Source organism: Sturnira hondurensis, unplaced genomic scaffold (assembly GCF_014824575.4).
Source record: "Sturnira hondurensis isolate 20B ecotype Veracruz unplaced genomic scaffold, ASM1482457v3 Scaffold0000256, whole genome shotgun sequence".
NCBI classification, from domain to species: Eukaryota; Metazoa; Chordata; class Mammalia; order Chiroptera; family Phyllostomidae; genus Sturnira; species Sturnira hondurensis.
The window spans coordinates 1,555,277-1,575,350 of NW_028072887.1; the positions used below are offsets into that span (position 1 = coordinate 1,555,277).

The following is a 20,074-nucleotide window of genomic DNA, read 5'->3' on the forward strand; positions in this document are numbered from 1 at the left end:
TCGACTTGAAGCGTATTCAGAATCTTCTGTTAGAGTCTTCTCAGCCATATTTTTTTCAATAAAATATGAAAGCCAGTTAGATCGGCTTTTCTTGAGAGCTGGCTTTCAGGCCTCACACCCCGTGATGCTTCAGGAGGCAATTCACAGGACAGAAAGAGCCCTGTCAGAACACATGGTCCTGTGCCTCTGTGTGTGTGTGCGTGTCTGGAGGAAGTCATTTTATTTCTTTCCCTGAGGATTTGTTTCTTTATTACAAAATGGCAGCGAGTCCAACGCCCCTATGTACTTCAGGAATATTTATTGTGAAAGTATAATGAGACTCAGGCTGAAAAGTACCTTTTGAGGTAGAAAATACAGAGGCACAATAGGAAGAATAAAGCAGCATGGCAGACAGCTCACAGACATATCACATTCTGACTCAAAACCCAGGTTAACACAGGTAGGAAAAGAGAACCAGTCGGCCATTTCCTAGGTAACACCTGAGCTGACACACAGATCACGCTGTAAGCAGGAGACCACAAAGACGGAAAGCACCTTCCTGTGCTTTCAGGTTTAAAATGATTAATCCTCTCAAGAACCTGAGCCACCAGCAGGTACCCCCCGGTGTTCCCAGCAACGACATGAGATCAGTCATACTCCAGCAAAGGCGCCTCTTACTAGGTACCTTTGATGACAGCTGTTATATTCAGCCAACTATTTACACTTTCCCCTCTTATCATTCACTTTGTCTTCATATTACTGCCTATTTATAGTGTTACTTTCTAGTGGTGCTGTCAACATCCCAGCTACTGAATGTATGGGAAGATAAAACCTAACTTCATTGCAACTTAAAATATTTATTTTGCACAGAGTTGAGCAAGATTCCTACTTGGCCTAGCAATATGAGGTCATGTGTGGCCAAGCATGGCCTATCAGTGAACTTGAACTGCATATATTTAAAGTATACAGCTTGATCAATGTTGACATATTTTTTATATCCGAGAAACCATCACCAAAAACAAGAGAATATAGCTATCACCCCCAAACGTTTGCTTGTGATGAATAATTCCTACCCCAGCCCACCATCCTCAGGCAACCACTAGCCTTCTGTTACTATAGATTAGTTTGCAGCTAAAATTTAATGTAAATGGAATGCTGTATGTATTCTTTTTTGCCTTGCTTCTGGTACCCACCTTAATTATGTTGAGGTTCATGTTGTTGTACAGGTCACCAGTACCTTTTTAATGCGAGTGCACTCCATTACGTGGGTATATCACAATTTGTTTATCCACTCACTTGTTATATATTTGGGGTGTTCCCAGTTTTTTACAATAGAAATAAAAATGTAATAAACATTTGTGTGGGAGTCTTTGTTCAGACACAGATTATCACTTCTCTTGGGTAAATCCCTGAGGGTGGAATGGCTAGATCATATGGTAAATGAATGTTTAACTTTTTGATGAACCTCTGAACTGTTTTCCAATGTGGATGAACCATTTCATGCTCTCATCATCCACATATGAGCCAGAGATGCTCCCCACATTTGTTTTTCTTAATTTCAGGCATTCTAATGTTGTAGATCACTCTGCCTAATTCTAGGAATTGTATCTCTACCCCTTATGGCTAAAGACGAGGGAGGACCATTAGGATGCAAGCCACAGGAGACAAAGCTTGTCTCTGGTAGCAAACGCTGCCTCAGTTTCCTCTCCCTGCCCCCAAAGCTTGGTTGGAAGTCAGTGACGGATAAGACCCCTCACAGCAGGGGGCAACCTAAGCCAGACTCGATCACTTGGGAGGCCATCATGGAAGGACTCAGTGGGGGGGCTGCAACAAAGAGGGAGCAATGGACTCTCACCCCCCCCACCCCAGCTTTGACATAGCCCCAGTCCCCAAGTCCTCTGGGAGAAGCGCTTCCTGGCTCTAATCCCCTTAAGCCTGAATACCTGATGGGGAGGGGTGCAGCTCCTTGCCTTGCTAGAGCATGTCCTGGGGAACAATCTGGCATCACAAAGACTTCCTGATAAACCTGTGAAACCCGCTCTGCTAAGAATGCTTTCATTCCTATGTTAAGGGTTCAAGCAGGAAACCCTAAAATTCTGTTCCTGACAGACACTGACTCAGACTAAGCCCTCAGATTTCTTTGAAATGTTATCTACTGTTTGATCCTTGCCACCCTGTATTCCTGTGTATTACAACCCAACAAAAGCCTCTGTAGGAGGGAGCTCGACGCCTTTTCCCCCCGAGAAACTGGCTACTGTTCACAGCCTTTTTCCTCTGGGAAAATGGCCACCTCTCCTCCCCAAGCAGATCACATCATGTCTGTCATGATTACTCTCATCCGTGGCACACAGGGGGACTTGAGAGGAAAATCACCCCCACATCTAATGGGTATGTAGTGGTATTTTATGGTTGTTTCATTTATAATGCCCTGATACTAATAATGTTGAGCATTTTCTCGGGAGCTTATTGGGCACTCATTTATCTTGTTTTGTGAATTGTCTGTATAAATCTTTTGCCAATCTTTTTATTGGATTGTTTGTCTTCTTATTAAGCTGTTCTTTACATGCCCTGGATACAAGTTATTGATACATGTGTGCTGTCTATGCTGTCTTGCCATTTTCTTAATGGTATCTGGGAAAAGATTTTTTATTTTGATGAAGTCCAATTTTGATTTTTTTATTTTATGGTTCAGGTATTTGGTACTGTATTTAAGAAATCTTTGCCTATCCCAACGTTGCAAAGGTTTTCTTTTTTTCTTCTAGAAATTTAGAGTTTTAGGTTTTAGAGACTGAGTCTTATGGTCCCTTTTGAGTTGATTTGGAGAGAAGGTTGGATGTCCATTTTTTCCATATGGTTATCCAGCTGCTCCAGCACCATTTGTTATGGAGACTTTTTTTTCCTCCATTGAACTACTACCTTGGCACCTTTGTTGTAAACCACTGAGCCAGATATGCCTAGACCTATTTCTGGACTCTATTCTCCTTGAACTCACTCAAACCAATAATAATCTTCTTTCATCAGTGCTCAGTTCTCTTCTCTTTAGAAGTGGGTAGGTCCTTGGCTCTAGGATGGATGAATAAAGAGGTCCATCTTGCTTAAGTAACAGAATTATTCTATCTGAAGTAACAAGGGTGGGCCCCACTGATAGTCTGACCATGATTTCTGCCTTTCTTTGCACAGTGCTGGGGAGATGGCAGCAGGGGTTGTGGAGGGCTTTGACTGTGTGTGATTATTTTTAAAGCAACAGAGCTCCCAAATTAAATTTAGAATTATGCTTGACAGCATGCCACACTGGAAGATGACTCTCACTGTTGCTGATGGTGGATCCAGGATTTATAGGTTATTGCCCGAACAGAAGCCCACAGCATTACCCAATCTTCACTGAGAATGATGTCCCTGAAGACATTTCCCAGGCAGTGCAACAGAGTCTCAGCCTCCAGAACTAAAGGCATCAAAAGGCCCGCCAACTTCCTCAGAAGGTTCTCTAGCCCAATAACACCAGCCAATGTTTATTCAGTAGTTATGTGTTAAGCACATATATACCTTTTTATTTTGTTTGTTTAACAACCCAACAAAGAAGGTGCCATAATTATTTCCATTTTACAAAGAAAGCGGGGCAGAAAAAGGTGAAACAACCTGCCCCAGCTGTCTCCAGTTAGGAGGTACCAGAGTTGAGATCCTTCCGCCTGACTTCAGCTCCCAATCCTAACCCTCAAGGCTACACTGCCTCAGGGTTCTCACCGGGCACTGAGGCAGCATTTAGAAACTCACTCCCACAATGAGGCAGGCACTTGTTCAGAGGACCTGAGGATGACAAGCCAACTGGGTGGGGAGCACCTCTGTGAAACTGCTCACCTGGCCCCAAAGGTTTGCTGGGAAGGCCACCTTCTCCCGCATTTCCTTCTGTTAAATACCTCCTACTTCAAAAGGGACTCAAGCTGAAATTACCTCAGACCACAAACTGGAGTAACTTTGATTAGCAATTCAGAAATATAAAAAAATAGAATGTTAAGAGCATAGTTATCACTAATGACAATTATTTTAATTAAATTACTAATTTGACCCTTATCATAAACCTCTGACCTAAGTACAGCCTCCATTTTACATTATCAGGAGGCCCAGGGTCAGGAAGACGAGGTGATTGGCCTGTGGTAGTCACGGGGGCAAGAGAGGCAGAGAGGGAGTCCTGTCTCACACAGGGCAGCCCACCACGTCCTCATCACATCCTCATCACGTCCACCTGCTGAGCAGCTCCCCTGAAGCCCTCCCTTCCATTCGATTCCATGTAGCCCACGATTCCTTTACATCATGCTTGTCCCACAGCATTTTCCATTGCGCTCACTTCTCCTGCCTGTGGGTGGTTCAAGAGACAAAGCAATGGAAGCATACACACTGGCCAGCAGCCCAGAGGGCAGAGGGCTGCGTGGAAAAGGGTTGAGGCAGCAGAAGTAGCCTGAAAGGCCACAGATGGGACCACCTAGGGGTCTGGACACCCTCCCTATAGGATGGCCCTTGGCAGCACCCACTGCTAAGTATGAGAAGATAGAAAAACCAAAGAAATGTAAAAAACAAAACAAACCAACATAAGAATCAGAAAAGAAGAGAAACCAGGAGGCCCAGGATCACGTAAGCCCACAGTACCAGGACCCCAGACAGACCCTGACTAGAAGAAAAGAGTTCAAATCCAGGCTCTGCCACCAGCCAGCTGATGGCCTCAGGAAGATCACTTCGCCTCTCAAAGCCCCATGTCTCCCCCAAAAGGTGAAGCATCCCCCTTGTCCCTACTTACCAAAATGGCGTGATGGGAAGAAAACCAGGAAGAGGGTGGTGCTCTTTCCAAAACTGCCCACAAACATCAGGCAAGCACTAACACCACACTGGCGGCACTGCCCTCTCTGCCTGACTTCAGAGCCACAGGTTCATATAGCGCTGCCAGGAACGTGCCTTTGGGATTCATTTCATTAACGATCCAATGCGACCGTGTACAGGTTGCAAGGGACCACTTACACTGCTGTGACGAAGCCCTTGCAGCAGATTCCCCAGGTTCCTAGGGCTCCCCAAGAGCTGAGCTGGCCAGACGGTTCTAGTACAAGGCCACCAAGGGGCAGGGGACACCACCAAGGCCGGCTCAGAACCAACCACCTTCATGATTAGAAAATTCCTAACTGGATGGCTTTCTTAATCAAAACTTACCCATTCTTGCAATTACTCTCTCTGAGAATTATCCTGCTGACATTAAAAAGAAAGCTGCTGGGGGAACAGAACCAGGGTAGGGAAAACGCCGCTTCCGACAGACCTGCAGTAACAACTTGACATAAATCACATGTGACAAGGCAATTCTGTAGTTAAGGGCAGGGGTGAAGCTGAAACTCTGACCTACATGCACTGTATCTAGGCCCTAAACACCATTCTCTCTGGCTTCAACCACCACAGGCCACAGCAGCCAGAAGGCGTGCTTCATGGGGCCTGTGTGAAGTTGGCCACCCACTCCCGACCAGAGCTGTCAATTTGTTTCACACTGAAGGCAGGTTTTGACTTTCTCTTAAAAACTCATGAGCTCTGACAGCCCCCAGGTTCACATTCCTACAGGGCAACTCCACTAGGGGGCAGACCCCTCATCCGCACAGACACTTTCTAGTTGCCACAGACCTAGGCAATTTCTCCTGGTTTTGGACTGGCTTTGGCGGGCATCTGAGACTGTAACCCCTAATTTAGATGAGGCACTGTGGACAAACACTCATTCTAAATTTCAGCAGGGGTTGGGGGATGGGTCAGTGGTCTGGCTACAGCCTACTTACCGGCTTCCTCAGATTTCTAGAGCAGATATAGGGAATCAAAGACCCAATATAAACTATCATTGGCTCCAGCCTAGCAGCATTTACCTGGTCCCATGTGCCACTCAGCTGATTAGAAGGCCTCCCCTCTGGATAAGGGAGCTCACCCAGCTTGAAGGCACCTCTGTTACCTCTCCATAACACTGAAGGCTTAAAAAACACACAAAAGACCTTCAGAGGTCTGAAGGGATCACCACGAATGGGTATGATCTTTAAATCTCACGCAAAGACTGATAAAGACGCAGTGGGTGAGAGTTCTCCAAGGACAGGTCCAGTCTCAGGCAAAATCATAAAGTTCTTAACCCTCTCTGGCCCCCATCTGGGGCAGGGCATTAGACATTCACACCTCAGAGTGGGATTCCAGTCGGTCAGCTTTGTTTCGCAGGTGTCTGTGCACCACGGGATGTGAGACTGTTCCCAGTGAAGAACTGTTCAGCTCTCCGGGGGAAAACAAGGAGGCCTCCGCAAGGGCGCGTGAGCACAGCTAAACGCTCCACGTCAAGTCAGTCCTGCTGGAAATTAATTTGTAAGGCCTGAATAAGCGGGTGTGTCAACTAGCCTTACGCTGAAAATTCCCACCAATAAACAATACTTAGAGTGGAGTCGGATTTCTGTACCCTGTAAAAAGCAAGCATGCCATCTGACCGACACCTTAATTAATCACATTTAATACTTTCCTGACTACACATCTCGTAAGTTTCAGATTGTGACAGAATAGCAAGTCTGATGGAGGAAAAGGATGGAGGAGTCCAGATCTTAGGCAACCAGGAAGATCAGGGTAACACCACACAATAGTGAGACGGTGAGCACAGACTATAATAAATAGTAATATTTGCTTGGACCAGTTCTGCTCAACGAGACTAAAAACCACAGATAGGTGCATTCCTACCCTGGTATCTACCTTTTCTTCCTGTCACTGAGACATCAGAGAGCAAGCTTTTCCATCTGTGGTGATAAATAATAGTTACGATCCCGATGACTTACCGAAGGAATGGCTCTAATCTCAGTGTAGGGGAGGAGCCACTTAAAGCAGCTGCTTTTTTTTTAAAGATTTTATTTATTTATCTTTAGAAGGGAAGGGAAGGAAAGAAGGAGAGAAATATCGATGTATGGTTGCCTCTTGTGAGTCCCCAGTTGCTGGGAACTGGCCTGCAACCCAGGCATGTGCCCTGACTGGGAATCGAACCACAATCGTGTGGTTCACAGGCCTGCGCTCAATCCACTGATCTACACCAGCCAGGGCAAAGCGGCTGCTTTAATAACTCTATGAACACAGTACCACGTCCCACTTCACTTTCACTTTCCCCATAAACACGTGTGCACTCATGCACGTTACATATTACCCCAAAAGGAATTAACATATACTTTCCTATAAGTAAAATTAAAAGTCTAGCAATTTAGGCCTTATATTAAGATGGTGCACATAGCTGAGCTCAAATCCAGTCATATCCTAAGAGGATGTCATTTTTGCATTTAAATCACTATGTGACTGGTACTGGGTGGTGCAAAAGTAAGTTTACAATTGTGAGTGCATGAAACACAGAGTTTATTCTTGTATTATTATTTATTAATTATTGTATTATTTTCTATACAAACAACTGTAAACATACTTTTTCCCCACCCTGCATATAGAGAATCATGGTGATGGCAGCATCTTCATCTCCCAGTAAGTAAACCCACTGTCTTAAATGAAGATAGCCTGATAGGAGACTAAAAACATTTCTTTTCTCAGCATTCATAAAGTGGCGTGGGGAATAGAATCAGAGGGCAGGTAATGATTCTCACCCAGAGAACAAAGCAGTCAAAGACACACTTCAGTATGAAATTGTGTCTTCCAATGTCTGCATTCGAACGTCAGCTGTGACAAAAACCTGAACAGATCTGTGTTTGAGGTGCAAAGGAAGGGAATGGTTCTCATCGCCAACCGTCGTTAAGCTGCTGACACACAGAACAACAGATTCAACAGCACAGACTGGGTTACACAGCCATTTCTCTTTACCCATTTCTCTTTACGTAAAAGACATCTTGTTTTTAAAAAGTCAAAAAGGTAAGGTGGGGGGGACACAGAACCCCATACAGGAGCAACTATCTGAAGTCTTTTCATCTTGCCTAGTGCTTCTCTCTCCCAAGTCATTCACACTCTGCAGTGAGCTCTTCAGGACTCCTAAAATGGTGTGTATTCTCTCTCCACCTGCCCAACTTCCGCCACTAAATCTGTGAAAAGGGGTAACATGGGAGGGATGGACTGTTCAGAAAGAAGAAGGACCTTACCACTTCTGGGAGCAGCTTAGTTGAGAGGTCATGGATGGCTTTGACCACTATACAGATGGATGACAGAAGAAATATCACTCCCAAGATGACACAGGCTCTGCAAAAATAAATAAACAAAACATTACAAAACTTAACTAAGAGAACTCCACTCTGCTGATTTACATAATGACAGTGACAACGATGCAATCCAAGGTGCTGAGACACAATCATAATTTGCCACATTCCCAATGTGACCACTCACAGTCTCAGAATTGGCAGTGAACCCTTTCTAAGAGAATGATTCAGAATTTTATCACCGTGGGAAAGAGGCTCACCATCCTGCATCAATCATCTCATGGCTTCCCATGAATGCTGGCGTGGAAGACTCTCCAAGGCAATGAAATCCCACTCCCCCACCCCACACCCCAGCCTGGCCACACAGTTCACTCCTCCTCCAGCTGGAGGGTGCAGAGTTCAAGAGCAAAGAGTGGAGGCTCTAGTATGAGACATCCCAAGCTCTATCATTTAACATGTTGTTTGATCTTGATCCAGTACCTGACTCCTTTTAACCTCTATTTTCACACCTGCCAAATGGGGACATTTTCTACCTGAAGTCAGATAAGACACAGAGCATAAAAAAGTAACCCATGAGCGCTGGCTTACACAAAGAAAAACAGAAGTCCACCCTGGATGTCTCTGTCTGGTGATAAGACACCTTTGGATTTTCCCACAGATAAAAAGGAGGAATGATCGGTTAATAACAAAAGGCAGAGTCTTCTTGACAAAATGGGCAGTTCTATTTTTTTTATCTAAATCCTCACCCAAGGATATGTTTCTTAAGGATTTTAGAGAAAAAAGAAGGGAGACAGAGGGAGAGAGAAACATCAATTGGATGGGTACCATACACGCCCCAACCAGGGATCAAACCTTCAACCTAGGTATGTGCCCTGACCGGGGATCGAACTGAAAACCTTTTGATGTACAGGACAAGGCTCCAACCAACTGAACAACCTGGCCAGGGCAAGATGGAGCAATTCTTGAGAAAGAAATGAGGGGAGAGACGTTAGGAAGAGATCAACTAAGACGCCCAGCACAGGAGAAGGCGGGAGCAAGGTGGGGATGAGGCCAAGGCTGAGGTGTGGGGGCACCAAGGAAGCCTGTGGGGCTCAGACACAGAGCTGTCTCTGGCACCCCAGACACAAAAACTCACAGGAGAAGATGGAATATAAATGCAAATATGAGGAGATAAAAGTACAAGGGTCAAAATACCAAATGACGATGAAAAGACAGAGAAAAGGGAAAGATGCGAGAACAACCGCAATTAGCTCTTGATTCCTGTCCCATCCTAAGCACTCGGCAGCCTCCTCAGCCCTCTTCCTCCACTGTCAAATAAAATCACCTTTCTTTGCTACCTGGGATTCCCTTCTCTGGACCAACAGAACAGCCCAAAGTTTCCCAGCTAACACTGAAATGGCACCTACTTGGAACCCTAACAAATGTGTGGATAAACACGTTCCCCTAACACGGCTGCTGGAGTCTACTCAGTAGGCTCCTAACCCATACTGTCGTTGTAGGTTTTATTCGTCCAACAACACAGACAGGAAGGAGGCATCACTCTGGCTGGGGGGAACCACCAAAGAACCTAGGGATAGAAAAGAGTTAATGAATGGGCTGAGGGTTTGGTACAGACTTGACCAAGTGAAGTCCCAACCCTACAAATCAAATGGGTATCTGCTGTGGGTTCCACATATCCTTGGAATGAGCCCAGCGGGAAAACTCACACTCGAGGGGGAGAGAAAATAACCCCGGCAAGAAAACACACCAACACGGCAGCAGGAGGGAAGGGTGCTAACGAGAGGCTGTGGGCTGCGAGCTGGCTGGCATGGTCCTGGCAGGGCGATCAGGGTGAAGGGGCCACAGCCAAGAGGGGAGTCACAGAGGAACCAGGTTTGCCCACCTGAAGCCCTTCGGTGACAAGATATTGGGGCAAGACCAGGGATCCCAGAGATCTGTGGATCGACATTTCCAAAGCAACTGGCCCGAGTTCCAGCTCTGCTCTGGGGTAGGTGGCGATGCACCAGCTGTGCCTGACACCTGAAGTGACCATTTCTACCTGCAAGCAAATGGGACTGTGAGACTTCCCATTGGAGGACGAAAAGAGCCTAAAGTCAGGGTAAGCTTCCAAGATGAGATTTGTGATGTGATATCTTTCTCCATTCAAAAAACCCCTGAGTGATTAGCAGAGACTCGAGGATTCACCCTTTCAGGTAAATCAACCACCAACTCAGTGCTTCTCAACCCTGATGGCACCCTGTGCTCTCCAAGGGATTTGTTTGAACTGTTGCCCAGAGACTGTCCTAGTTCAATGTTATCAGAATCTCTGTGGGTGAATCCAGGCAGCTATTTGTTTAAACATTCCCCAGGCAAGTCCCCTGTGCCCTAGAGCTGAGGGTGCCTGCCCAGAGCCAGAAGAGGCCCTATCCTTAGGGAGCTTCCATTCTGGGTTAAAAAAACCACAACTCCCTGGACAGAGGCAGGGAGGGAGTGGTCATCCCAGCTGGTAAGGAAGGGATGGGGTCTTACGGTCCCTAAGAGAGTTGTAGCGTATCTGTGTAGGGAGCACCTGTTTCCCCAGAGATGTGGGTAGGGCAGCCACCACTTGGGTGCCAGACCTTCTACAGACAGTTTGTTGCAACATCGCTGAGAAGCTTCCAGGCCCGCACTCCTCTGGGGGAACAGGGATGCCACAGGCATCTCTCCCGGGTCTCTGCTGGCAGGCCTCCGCAAGGCACAGAGTGGCTTCAGGTGTGGTTTACTTGGCTGAAGGAGATGTGTAATAAGAATACAATGATCTCCTTACGTAATACCTTGCTTCAGAACTACACTCCAAAGCCTTCAAGGGCAAGAATCTTATTTTTAGGTCTCAGTGTCTATGGCAGCTAGTAGCAGGTGTTCGTCATCCATCTGTAAAGAGGATGTAACTATTAAGTAATTAAGTAATGACTAGCTGATTCGCATGTCTCCCCCCACTGAATCTAAGGGGCATGAACCACTTACCGATGTTGATAAGAGAAGGAAAAACACTCCTAATACATCCACCAAAATGCCTATGGAATAATCTACATTGTGAAGCAATTCTGAAGGGTAATGAAAATCTAAAGAAAATGATGATTTGGTTTATTAAAGTTGAATTATACAAAACCTCATCATATCTTCTTCATGAATATATTTTTGAATATGCTTAATAATGTTTTAAAAACCTATTTTCATCTTCTTTTAAATGTGTTTCAAATTAAAAAATCACAGTCTCCCTGCCTTCCCCACTGCTGGGAGCTTGCGTGTCAGATCAGCTTCCACAGCCTAAAGCAGCTATTATTAGCAAAGGGTGTGATGCTATTTTTTGACATTTTATTAATAATATATTGTGTTTACACAGCAGCTTTCTCCTCGGGCACTCCAAGTTCACAGGTCAACTCACAGATGCCCCAGAGGCCACTCCCCAGGCCTGGGTTTTTGTTTTCCTGCCATTTCATCGGTTGGGAGGGGAAGAGGTATGTTTTATCAACACAAGTAGCCAAAGTCGAGGACTCAAAAATTAGCCAGTTTGTGTAAGGTCACCCAAGGAGTATGAGGTCCCACAAATATAGAAGCGAGTTCTCCTGACTCCCTCCCAGGGGCCACTGCCTGTCAATCAGCCGGCTCCTAGAAGTGTCTGGGCATCCACAGCACATCCTCACACCACCACTGTCCTGGGACAGGGATCACCTCCAGGATGCGGCAGAGATTTGAGTCAGGAGAAAACGCAGCTGCTTCTGAATCTGCAAGTTCATGCTGCTTCCTGGTTTGGAGGCTGGGGGACCAGGGAGGGTGACGCTCCATCAGCAGGCCTCAGCCTCCACGTGGCAAGGCTGGCCTGGCCGGCAAAGAGGCAGCTATTTAGGAGCCCCATCACTGGGATGAACAGAGACTCCTTCTCCCTCCTGCCCAAGTCCAGAACAGGAAAACACTGAGTCCAAAAGAGGTCATTAAACTACCACCCCCTTCCAAATATTCCTCCAATCAACCCAGGCTGTAGCTGAATTTAAATTCCCGCAGGACCGGTGACTGTCAAAGAGTGGACCACGGATCAGCAGCAGCAGCACCTGTCAGAACTTGTCAGAACAGCAGACTCTGAAGTCCACCCCAGATCTATGAATCAGAGATGGTGGGAGGGACCCGGCGACCTGTGATTTACTGTTTCAATAAGCCCGTCAGGTGATTTCGACACACACTCTAGTTTGCGTCTGCATTAGTCTTGCCACAGACACACTGACGGCCGAAAGACGACTTGCAAAGAAACGGCTGAAGCACGGGCACCTTTTTTTTCCTTCCTCTAGAGACTGCAGATTGCTGGTTGGGTACAGCGTTTTAAATCTATAAATAAGCTTGCGAGTAAGCATTAATTTTTGCCTCTGAACTTGTAAGAGCAAAACCTATTGACAGATTCTCTCACATCCAAAATGATGTAAGGTTGAAAGTTTGGTCCCTTGTCAACTGGGGGTTTAAAGGCCTGTCACAGGTTCACATTAATACAGCCTGAGTCTTTTCAGACCAATTCTAACTTCTTTTCCAAAGAGAAGTTTCTTCTAATCACCCCTAATTTACACAGGATCTACAACACAGTAGCCCTGGCAATGAACCAAATTAGTCTACAGCTTAGAGTAGAGACGTTTTATTTATCATCTTTCACTCTAGTCTCCAAAGCACTTATAATCTGGGGCACTGTCAGGTGTAAAATAATGAAAAATAAAAGATAGTCAAATGGCGAGTATACACAGTACTTTAAAATGCACAATTTCTAATGCCGGTTTATTCTAGCTAAGTCCTGTCTCACTCTGTGCAGTCTGCCATTTTAAATAAAGCGGCAAACAAAATCGGTTTGAGGACAGGATAAAGGGAAGGAGACACTGAGCAAAGAAGGCTTATGAGCTGCTTCTCCTTCTCTGTAATGACTATGCCAAAAAGTCCCCATTTTTCCCAAGGCTCTCGGCCATCCTCACCCCATTACTACCAACACACACCTCCACTCCTGGTGCAGGGGCTCCCGCCCTCCTCTTCCTATTCTTACTCATCTTACCTCCTTTTCTCAACTGTCGGAGGCTCCAGGCCCTTTCTCCCCTCTCCTCCCATGCCCCCATCTCTCTTCTCCATCTCCAACCCCATCTACCTGACGCATTGGAAACAGATTGGGAGGGGGTAGGGGGTGGCTTGGACCAGGGACAGCCCTCAGGCCACAGCTCTTGGGCCATACACTCCCCGTGGGGAGACTATCCATCTCCTCACCATGTAACCATGAAAGTCCTCTCCTTACTCAACAAATGGCCCTTTGCTTGTACCTATAACAATATGCAAGGTGACTAAACCCACCCAAGTGAAATTTCATTCAGATAGGGCTGTTTTCCTGGCTTCAACTTGAGGGACAAAAGTCAACACAGGGATTTCTTAAAGAATTGGATTCTAGAGCAGTACAGTACAACAGAACTTCGAGAGAGAAGGGAGAGAGTAGGAGAGAGAGAGAGAAGCCCTGAAGCTACGCATCCCAACCAGGTAAACGACGTGAGCCAGCAGGCTCTGCTCTGGGAAGCAGCGCGCCTTTGTACCTTTGGTCAATCAATGCATCATTTCTCCCCCTCCAGCAAACGCCAAGCTCCCAAGGTTTATACTCCAAGTCTCACTCTTGTACTCAGCTAATGTCAAGTAATCCCAGTCACAGCTGGGGTAACTATATTTTAGGAAGGGATTTGAACTTCGGTCTTTCACTTTTTTTAATTTATATTTTTACTTAATTTTTCCATCACCATTTATCCCTGTATACTTTCTTCCACCTCCACCACACCCTCCCCCCCCAGCAATCATCCCATTGTTCATGTCCATGAGTTCTTTCTCTTTTTTCCTTTTTTGGTCCATCCCTCTGCCCCCCAACCCCCCAACCCACCCCACCCCCAGAGCCATCAGCCTGCTCTACATCTATGAGTCTGCCTCTATTTGGCTTGTTAGTTAGTTCAGTCATCCACATTTTAAAGTCTACATCCAAGCCCGGGGGCTAAGGCAAACAAACTCCATCCCCAGGCTCCCGGAGCACAAGTGTGGGACGGGAAACCTGAAAAGCATTACAGGACAGTCCTTCCTTATGGACGTGAAAACAGGGACAGGAAAAAGGTTGGAAGGAAGGAGGGCTCTGCAGTGGGACGCCAAAGCTGGGACTAGAAGAACGGACAGGAGTCATCAAGCTAAGAAGCTAGAAGGCTGTGATAGGCACTCCAGACAGAGCAGACATTGTGGGCAGAAGTGCAGACACAGCACCGCGGGGTCCTGCTTCAGTGGAATTTCAAAGTGGAGATGCTATTCTTGGGGTATTTGGCTTAAGGGGACCAGCAATGCAAGGGCCTCATGGAGAAGGGCCCTTTGTGTCCTGGAAGCCCCTCAGGTCGGTGGGTGCAACACCCACATTATGCACAATGTATCTTAGACAGTGCAAGGACCAGCATGTTGTATTTAATAGCCACGTATTTTAGTGCATATTAGAGAAACCTGAGTGTCACCCACGTTTGCAAGAATATTACTGCCTAGAGGAAAAATTAAGTATGATCATACTGAAATAAATAGTAACAGCACAGGTGGCACACAGGGCAAAAGTCATAGGCGACACACATCGAGGTGGAACCCATGCCTGAGGCTAAGGAAGTCTGCAGTGGTGGCAGGAGGTCACAAAGGACTTTAAGCAAGGAAAGCCCATGAGGTGATCGGGACTCTGTCTAGAGCCTCTGACTGGGGTTGGGGTTTGGCAAGGCTGAAGGGAAAGAAACCAGAGGTGGGGGAACCAGCTGGGAGACATGTTAGTAGCCAAGAAAACACAGTGATGACTCCTTACACAGAAGCCGTGACAGCTGAGAGGAATAGGGAGGGGCCCTGGGAAGGCAGCATTGATGGGACTGGGTAACCGACTGGCTATGAACAGCAGAGAAGGATGCAAGCTGGCTATTCTCAGCTTGGAGAGAGAGCAAAAGGGAAGCAATGATGGTGCATCCCAGAGAAGCTGATGTGAGGCTGGAGTGGGAACCTGATCGTGAGTCTACTTTGGGACGTGCTAAACTGGAGAAGGAACATCCGGACACAGCCAGACACACCGCACCTAGCTGGAGAAGCCTGTCCGTAGCCTGCGCTCCCAGCGCCATTTTCCTGGGGACCCCAAGTTTCGCAGTGTTGTTTCTAGGGTGTAGAGGTGGGAGAAGAGAAACACACAGGGACACTCCCTCTCGAGGCTACCAGGTCCTGCCCAGGACCTCTACTTCCAGAGACCCTGCCAGGGTAGTGCATGCTGAGACTCACAGCCCAAGCTCTTTCAGGTTGTCAGAAAATACCCACGGCCGATGCCAACTGTGCTGTGGGGCAAGGACTCAGACGTCAACAAGAACATGAACAATGGCCTGCTCACGTGGAGCTCACACGAGGAGAGACAGACAATAAGCATGTGAACAAACAATCACATTATGCATAGAAACATAAAGCAGAATAAAGGAGGGGAATAATGAGAGTGTTGTTTTGGATACAGTAGTCACACTTCTAAGGAGGGGACATTTGTCCAAAGATCTAAGAGATGGGAGGGTAAGCTGTACGGCCACCTGGAGAACAGGTCGAGGTCGAGGAGGACAAAGGCTTCCTGTAGAAGGGAACCAGCAGGTTCTGAGAGCAGTGATAAGACCAGCCTGGCTGGGTCATAGCAGCCATGCAGGGCCTTCAGGTCATGCTAAGTACCTGGGATTTTGCTCCAATAGGTTGGGAAACCAAAGGACTGAGCAGAGAAATGACTCATTCAAACAGGACCACTCTGACTGTTCTGCTGAGAACAGACCATAAGGAAGGTAACGGCAATGATCCCAGAGAGGGTGCTGTAAGAGGGTCAGAGAAGGGGAGGTGGGGAGGGGGGCATGCTTTCCACCAGTTCCTGTGAGATCCAGGGCAGATTTGCTTTTATGTACCACCTTGGACCTAGTGAGGTAAGAAATGGACTAGTGGGTCTTAGAAAGATTTTAGAAACAGCTTCAGAGTAAACATCTGTTTCTCAGGAGAGTAAGAAGACCCAGAAATCTTACTACTTTAACAAACTGGTTAGTCCAAGTATTTTCAATGTCAGGTGAATTATCTGTGCATCAATTTCAATGTTTTCTTAAATGTTTACTGGAGGTACAACCATCTGCCTATGCACAGGGCATATTCAGGCAGACACCAAAAAGACTGGTCACAGCCTCTGTGGAAAACACATGGGAACACAGACTTGCTTTTCCTTCTGTGTCTTAGCGTGCTTTTTGCATTTTTAAAACAGTGTGAATGTACCACCTGTTAAAACAAACACTACATCAATGAGAACACTGAGGGAGATTTACTGAAGGTCTACCAGATGCCGATAAACCTGCTAGGCAATAGATACAATGACAAGTAAGACACAGCCCTTCCCTTCAAAGAGTCCAGAAAGGAGGCATCTAAATCATACTGGAACCTTCTAGAGATGTTGAGATTTGAGTTGAATTTGAAAGAACCGGAACAAGTAAGCTTGGTAAGGAGGAGCACAAGCGTGTTCCAGGGAAAGGCAAATTGTGTCCACAGGCCTCTCAGAATGCATTCCTTCAGCCCCTTTTCCCAGCAAACCTCCTCTGTGCCAGCCTCCGCTCTAGGGAACAAGTCACACAGATTTAAGGGGTGAGAACCTCCCAGGAAGAGGGAGGAACAAGGCAGATGTTTGCTTGACTTGATCCAAGAACATCAAGACAGCCAGGGGCCAAGGAGGACTGAGGAAGAAGGAACATGGTGGAGGCGAAGTCAGAGGTGAGGATCGCACCAAGTCTTACAGCCACGGAAAGGAGCCAGGCATCCCCAGGGATGGGAAGCCACTGGGGGATCTGACTTGGAAATGACACGATGTCACATGTCCTCACCAGGTGGCTGTTGCTCAGCAAAGGCAGGAGCAGGGAGGACAGTCAGACGCTGCTGCGGTACACGGGTGCAAAAGCCACCAACGAGGGTGTCCTGGATCAGGGTGGCAGCACTGAAGGGTGGGTCTTTGGATGCATTCTGATTCAAGTGTCCATGTGCTCAGGGACATATTCTGAAAGTGCAAAAACACACCTTTTCTCATGTGTAATATGAAACAAACAAGAGTGAATAATGACTCATGATTTTTGACCTGAGAAAGGTGAAGGATGGAAAGATGGGAAAACTACAGAAGGAGAGAAGCAGGGCTTGGGGTGGGGGTGGCATGCACATCAGGAGTTCAGTTTTAGACACACCAAGTGTGCACTGCTGTCTGTTAGACATCAAACTCAAGGTGTTGCAGGAGGCAATTAGTCACAGGAGTTTAGCTTCAAAGCAAAGTTCAAGAGGGGACATAAACTGAGAGTCACTGGCACACAGATTGTGTTTAAAGCCTTGAAAATGGACAAGATCTTTTTAAGAAATCACAAGTGCCTTCCTTAGAAAGGATGCAGTGAAGGTTCCGTTTCCATGATGGATCCGGATGGGGAAGCTGGGCAGAAAGGTGGGCGAGGCTCTAACCCCAAAGAGCCTCGTGTGCTATGTTGTAAAACTCTCTCATGAGCACCATGCAGAGCCCCCACAGCTTTGAAAACAATGCAGTATGATAAACAGATTTGTATTTCCAATAGCTGATGCAGGCAATATCTGTTGTGAACATCTGCTGGTCCTGACCTCCATCCACTCCCCCATCATCCCACTGGTGATTAGCCTCAATTCTCCCTTCAGGCCCAACTCTCTTCAAGAAGGTAGACCGTTACTGCACCTTGCCTTGAACCAAGGAACGCAACCTAAGCTTGGGCTGACCAGAGCTTCTTTCCCTGGAGTTTGAATCCAAGATCAATCATTAGGACTGAAACCAGAGAGATAAGTCATTCCGCAGTAGTGATGGCTGGAAGGCTGTGCTGAGCTGCAACTGTGGACCAGAGTGGTTAGCCAGTGTCCCTTGGGGTATCTGGGCTTCCAACATGATGGCTGACTTCCCCCAGAGCAAGCACTCCAGGAAGATCAGGGACAAGCAGCCAGGCCTTGGAAGTCATGCAGCACCGGCCAGAGCATTCTGTTGGTTCTAAGTGATTAACAGGACTAAGGTAACAGGAGAGCGGAAAGCAATGCTATCTCCTGATAGAGAAGCAACAGGGTGACGCTGGAAAAGAGCACCCAGAAAGTTACTGCTGTGGTCATTTTCAGAAAATACAACCTGCCATAGTGATGAAGAAACTCAGCCCCTCCAGCCACCAACTAGGTCAACAAACCCTCTGTTTCTGAAAACTCTCTTACACTAGGATCAATGTAGTTCATGCACTGAGCCAGGTTCCACGCTGCAATAGACAAGAAAACAAGGAGGTCAGTCTCCAGTAGGCCTGTTATAGACTGCATCGCCACTCACAGCAATTCGATCTCAACTTCACATTCCCATCTTTGCTAGGTACTAGAGGAAGAGTACATTCTGCCCACCATCGGGCTTGGTGGTGTGACTTGCATCTGCCAATAGAATGTGAGTGGAGATGACACCACAGGTACCCGAGCAGAAGCTCTGTTTGGTTGGCTTGGCCTCATTTCCATGCTGTGCCACAGGAACCATGATCCTTGGAGATGAGTTATTCCATTAGCCCAAGACATAGAATAAGAATTCACATGGCACAGGGCCACCGCCAAACCTCAGCTTAAGTGGAGAGTGGCCGAGAAATTAATGTTTGTAGTGTAGGTCACTGAGATTTCGGGGATGTTTGTTACTGCAGCAAAGCTGACAGATACAAGGTTTTTGAAAGAGAAATACCTTATGGCAGTGGCAACAAAATGCTGTCACAAAAAAGCAGCAGCTGGAATAAGAGCAGGGCATTGCCTGCTTGAGGACCATTGCAGAACACATGTCTGATGGCAGCTTTATTATGGAAAAGAGGAATCAAACAGCTTTAATCTGGTCAGAAAAATCAGGCAATCTCAATGTCATAGATATACAGAGAAAACCTTTCTTTGAATGAATGCTCTTACTGAATAAAAAAAAAATAGTAGATGCCTCCCGTGATCTCGGGAACTGCCACCCATGTTGGAGGCATCAGGCACCAAGTCAACTGCCTGTCTCTGCAGGAAACTAAGAGCCCTGCTCCTTCAGGACACATACTTATTGGTGGGACTTGGGTAACTGATTCTTCCTTTTCATTCCTACAGAAATACTCTATCATTTCCTTGGTAACCTACCCTCCAGCGTTCCTAACCTACTTGAATTATAGTATTTAAAGTAATTGGTTTAAATTTTTCCTTCTCTTTGATCCACTTCTGGGAATCTATCCCCAAAGAAAAAGCTTTCTACAGAAGAACATTCACAACAGCATTAATTATACTTAGAAGTGGGGAAGTTAAATATGCCATGAAAGGAGTGTTTAAGTTTATCACTGTGATATGTCAATTTAGTGCACTATTGGGTGCTGTTTAAAATTGGTTTTGTCAATAACATAAAAGTGCCAGACAGATAAAATAGTTCGTGGAAAAGCAGGATATGAAATTGTACATATACAGATTTAAAATATGTACAAACAAATCCAAAGCCACGGAAACATTTGTGGCAGGAAATACACAAGGTTAACAATGGTGAGAAGATGAAATTTCCATCTTCTTTTCTGTAATACTTTTATAATGCAAGGAAAACTTCTAAAAATGCCTCCTCCAACTACATCACTTTTGGTATCTCCTTTTATTGTACCTCATAAAATGTCAAATGCTCATCCCTGTCAAGTCTCACACTTGATGGCACAAATTAGTTTTAGGTGAGCATGCACCATCTGCCCTAACAGGAGGGGGCGCTGTGTGCACAGCGTGCTCTTTGGTGTGCGGGAGCAACGGAGAAGCTGCCACCACATTCAGCTGTCCACGTCTTCTTTGCCAAGACCCAGTTGACTTGTAAGTAAAATGGGAAAAATAAAATTACCACTGCCCTTTCAAAA

At 46.3% G+C, this 20,074-nt stretch overlaps 1 protein-coding gene across 1 annotated transcript in view; it reads right to left on the bottom strand.

Annotated features, from left to right (window-relative positions):
- TMEM163 (transmembrane protein 163) overlaps positions 1-20,074 on the bottom strand; it is a 228,570-nt gene that overhangs the window by 34,496 nt on the left and 174,000 nt on the right. Inside the window, exon 5 of the mRNA XM_037069023.1 lies at positions 8,085-8,181. Coding sequence (XP_036924918.1) covers positions 8,085-8,181 — 97 coding nt within the window. The remainder of the gene's footprint in view (positions 1-8,084; positions 8,182-20,074) is intronic.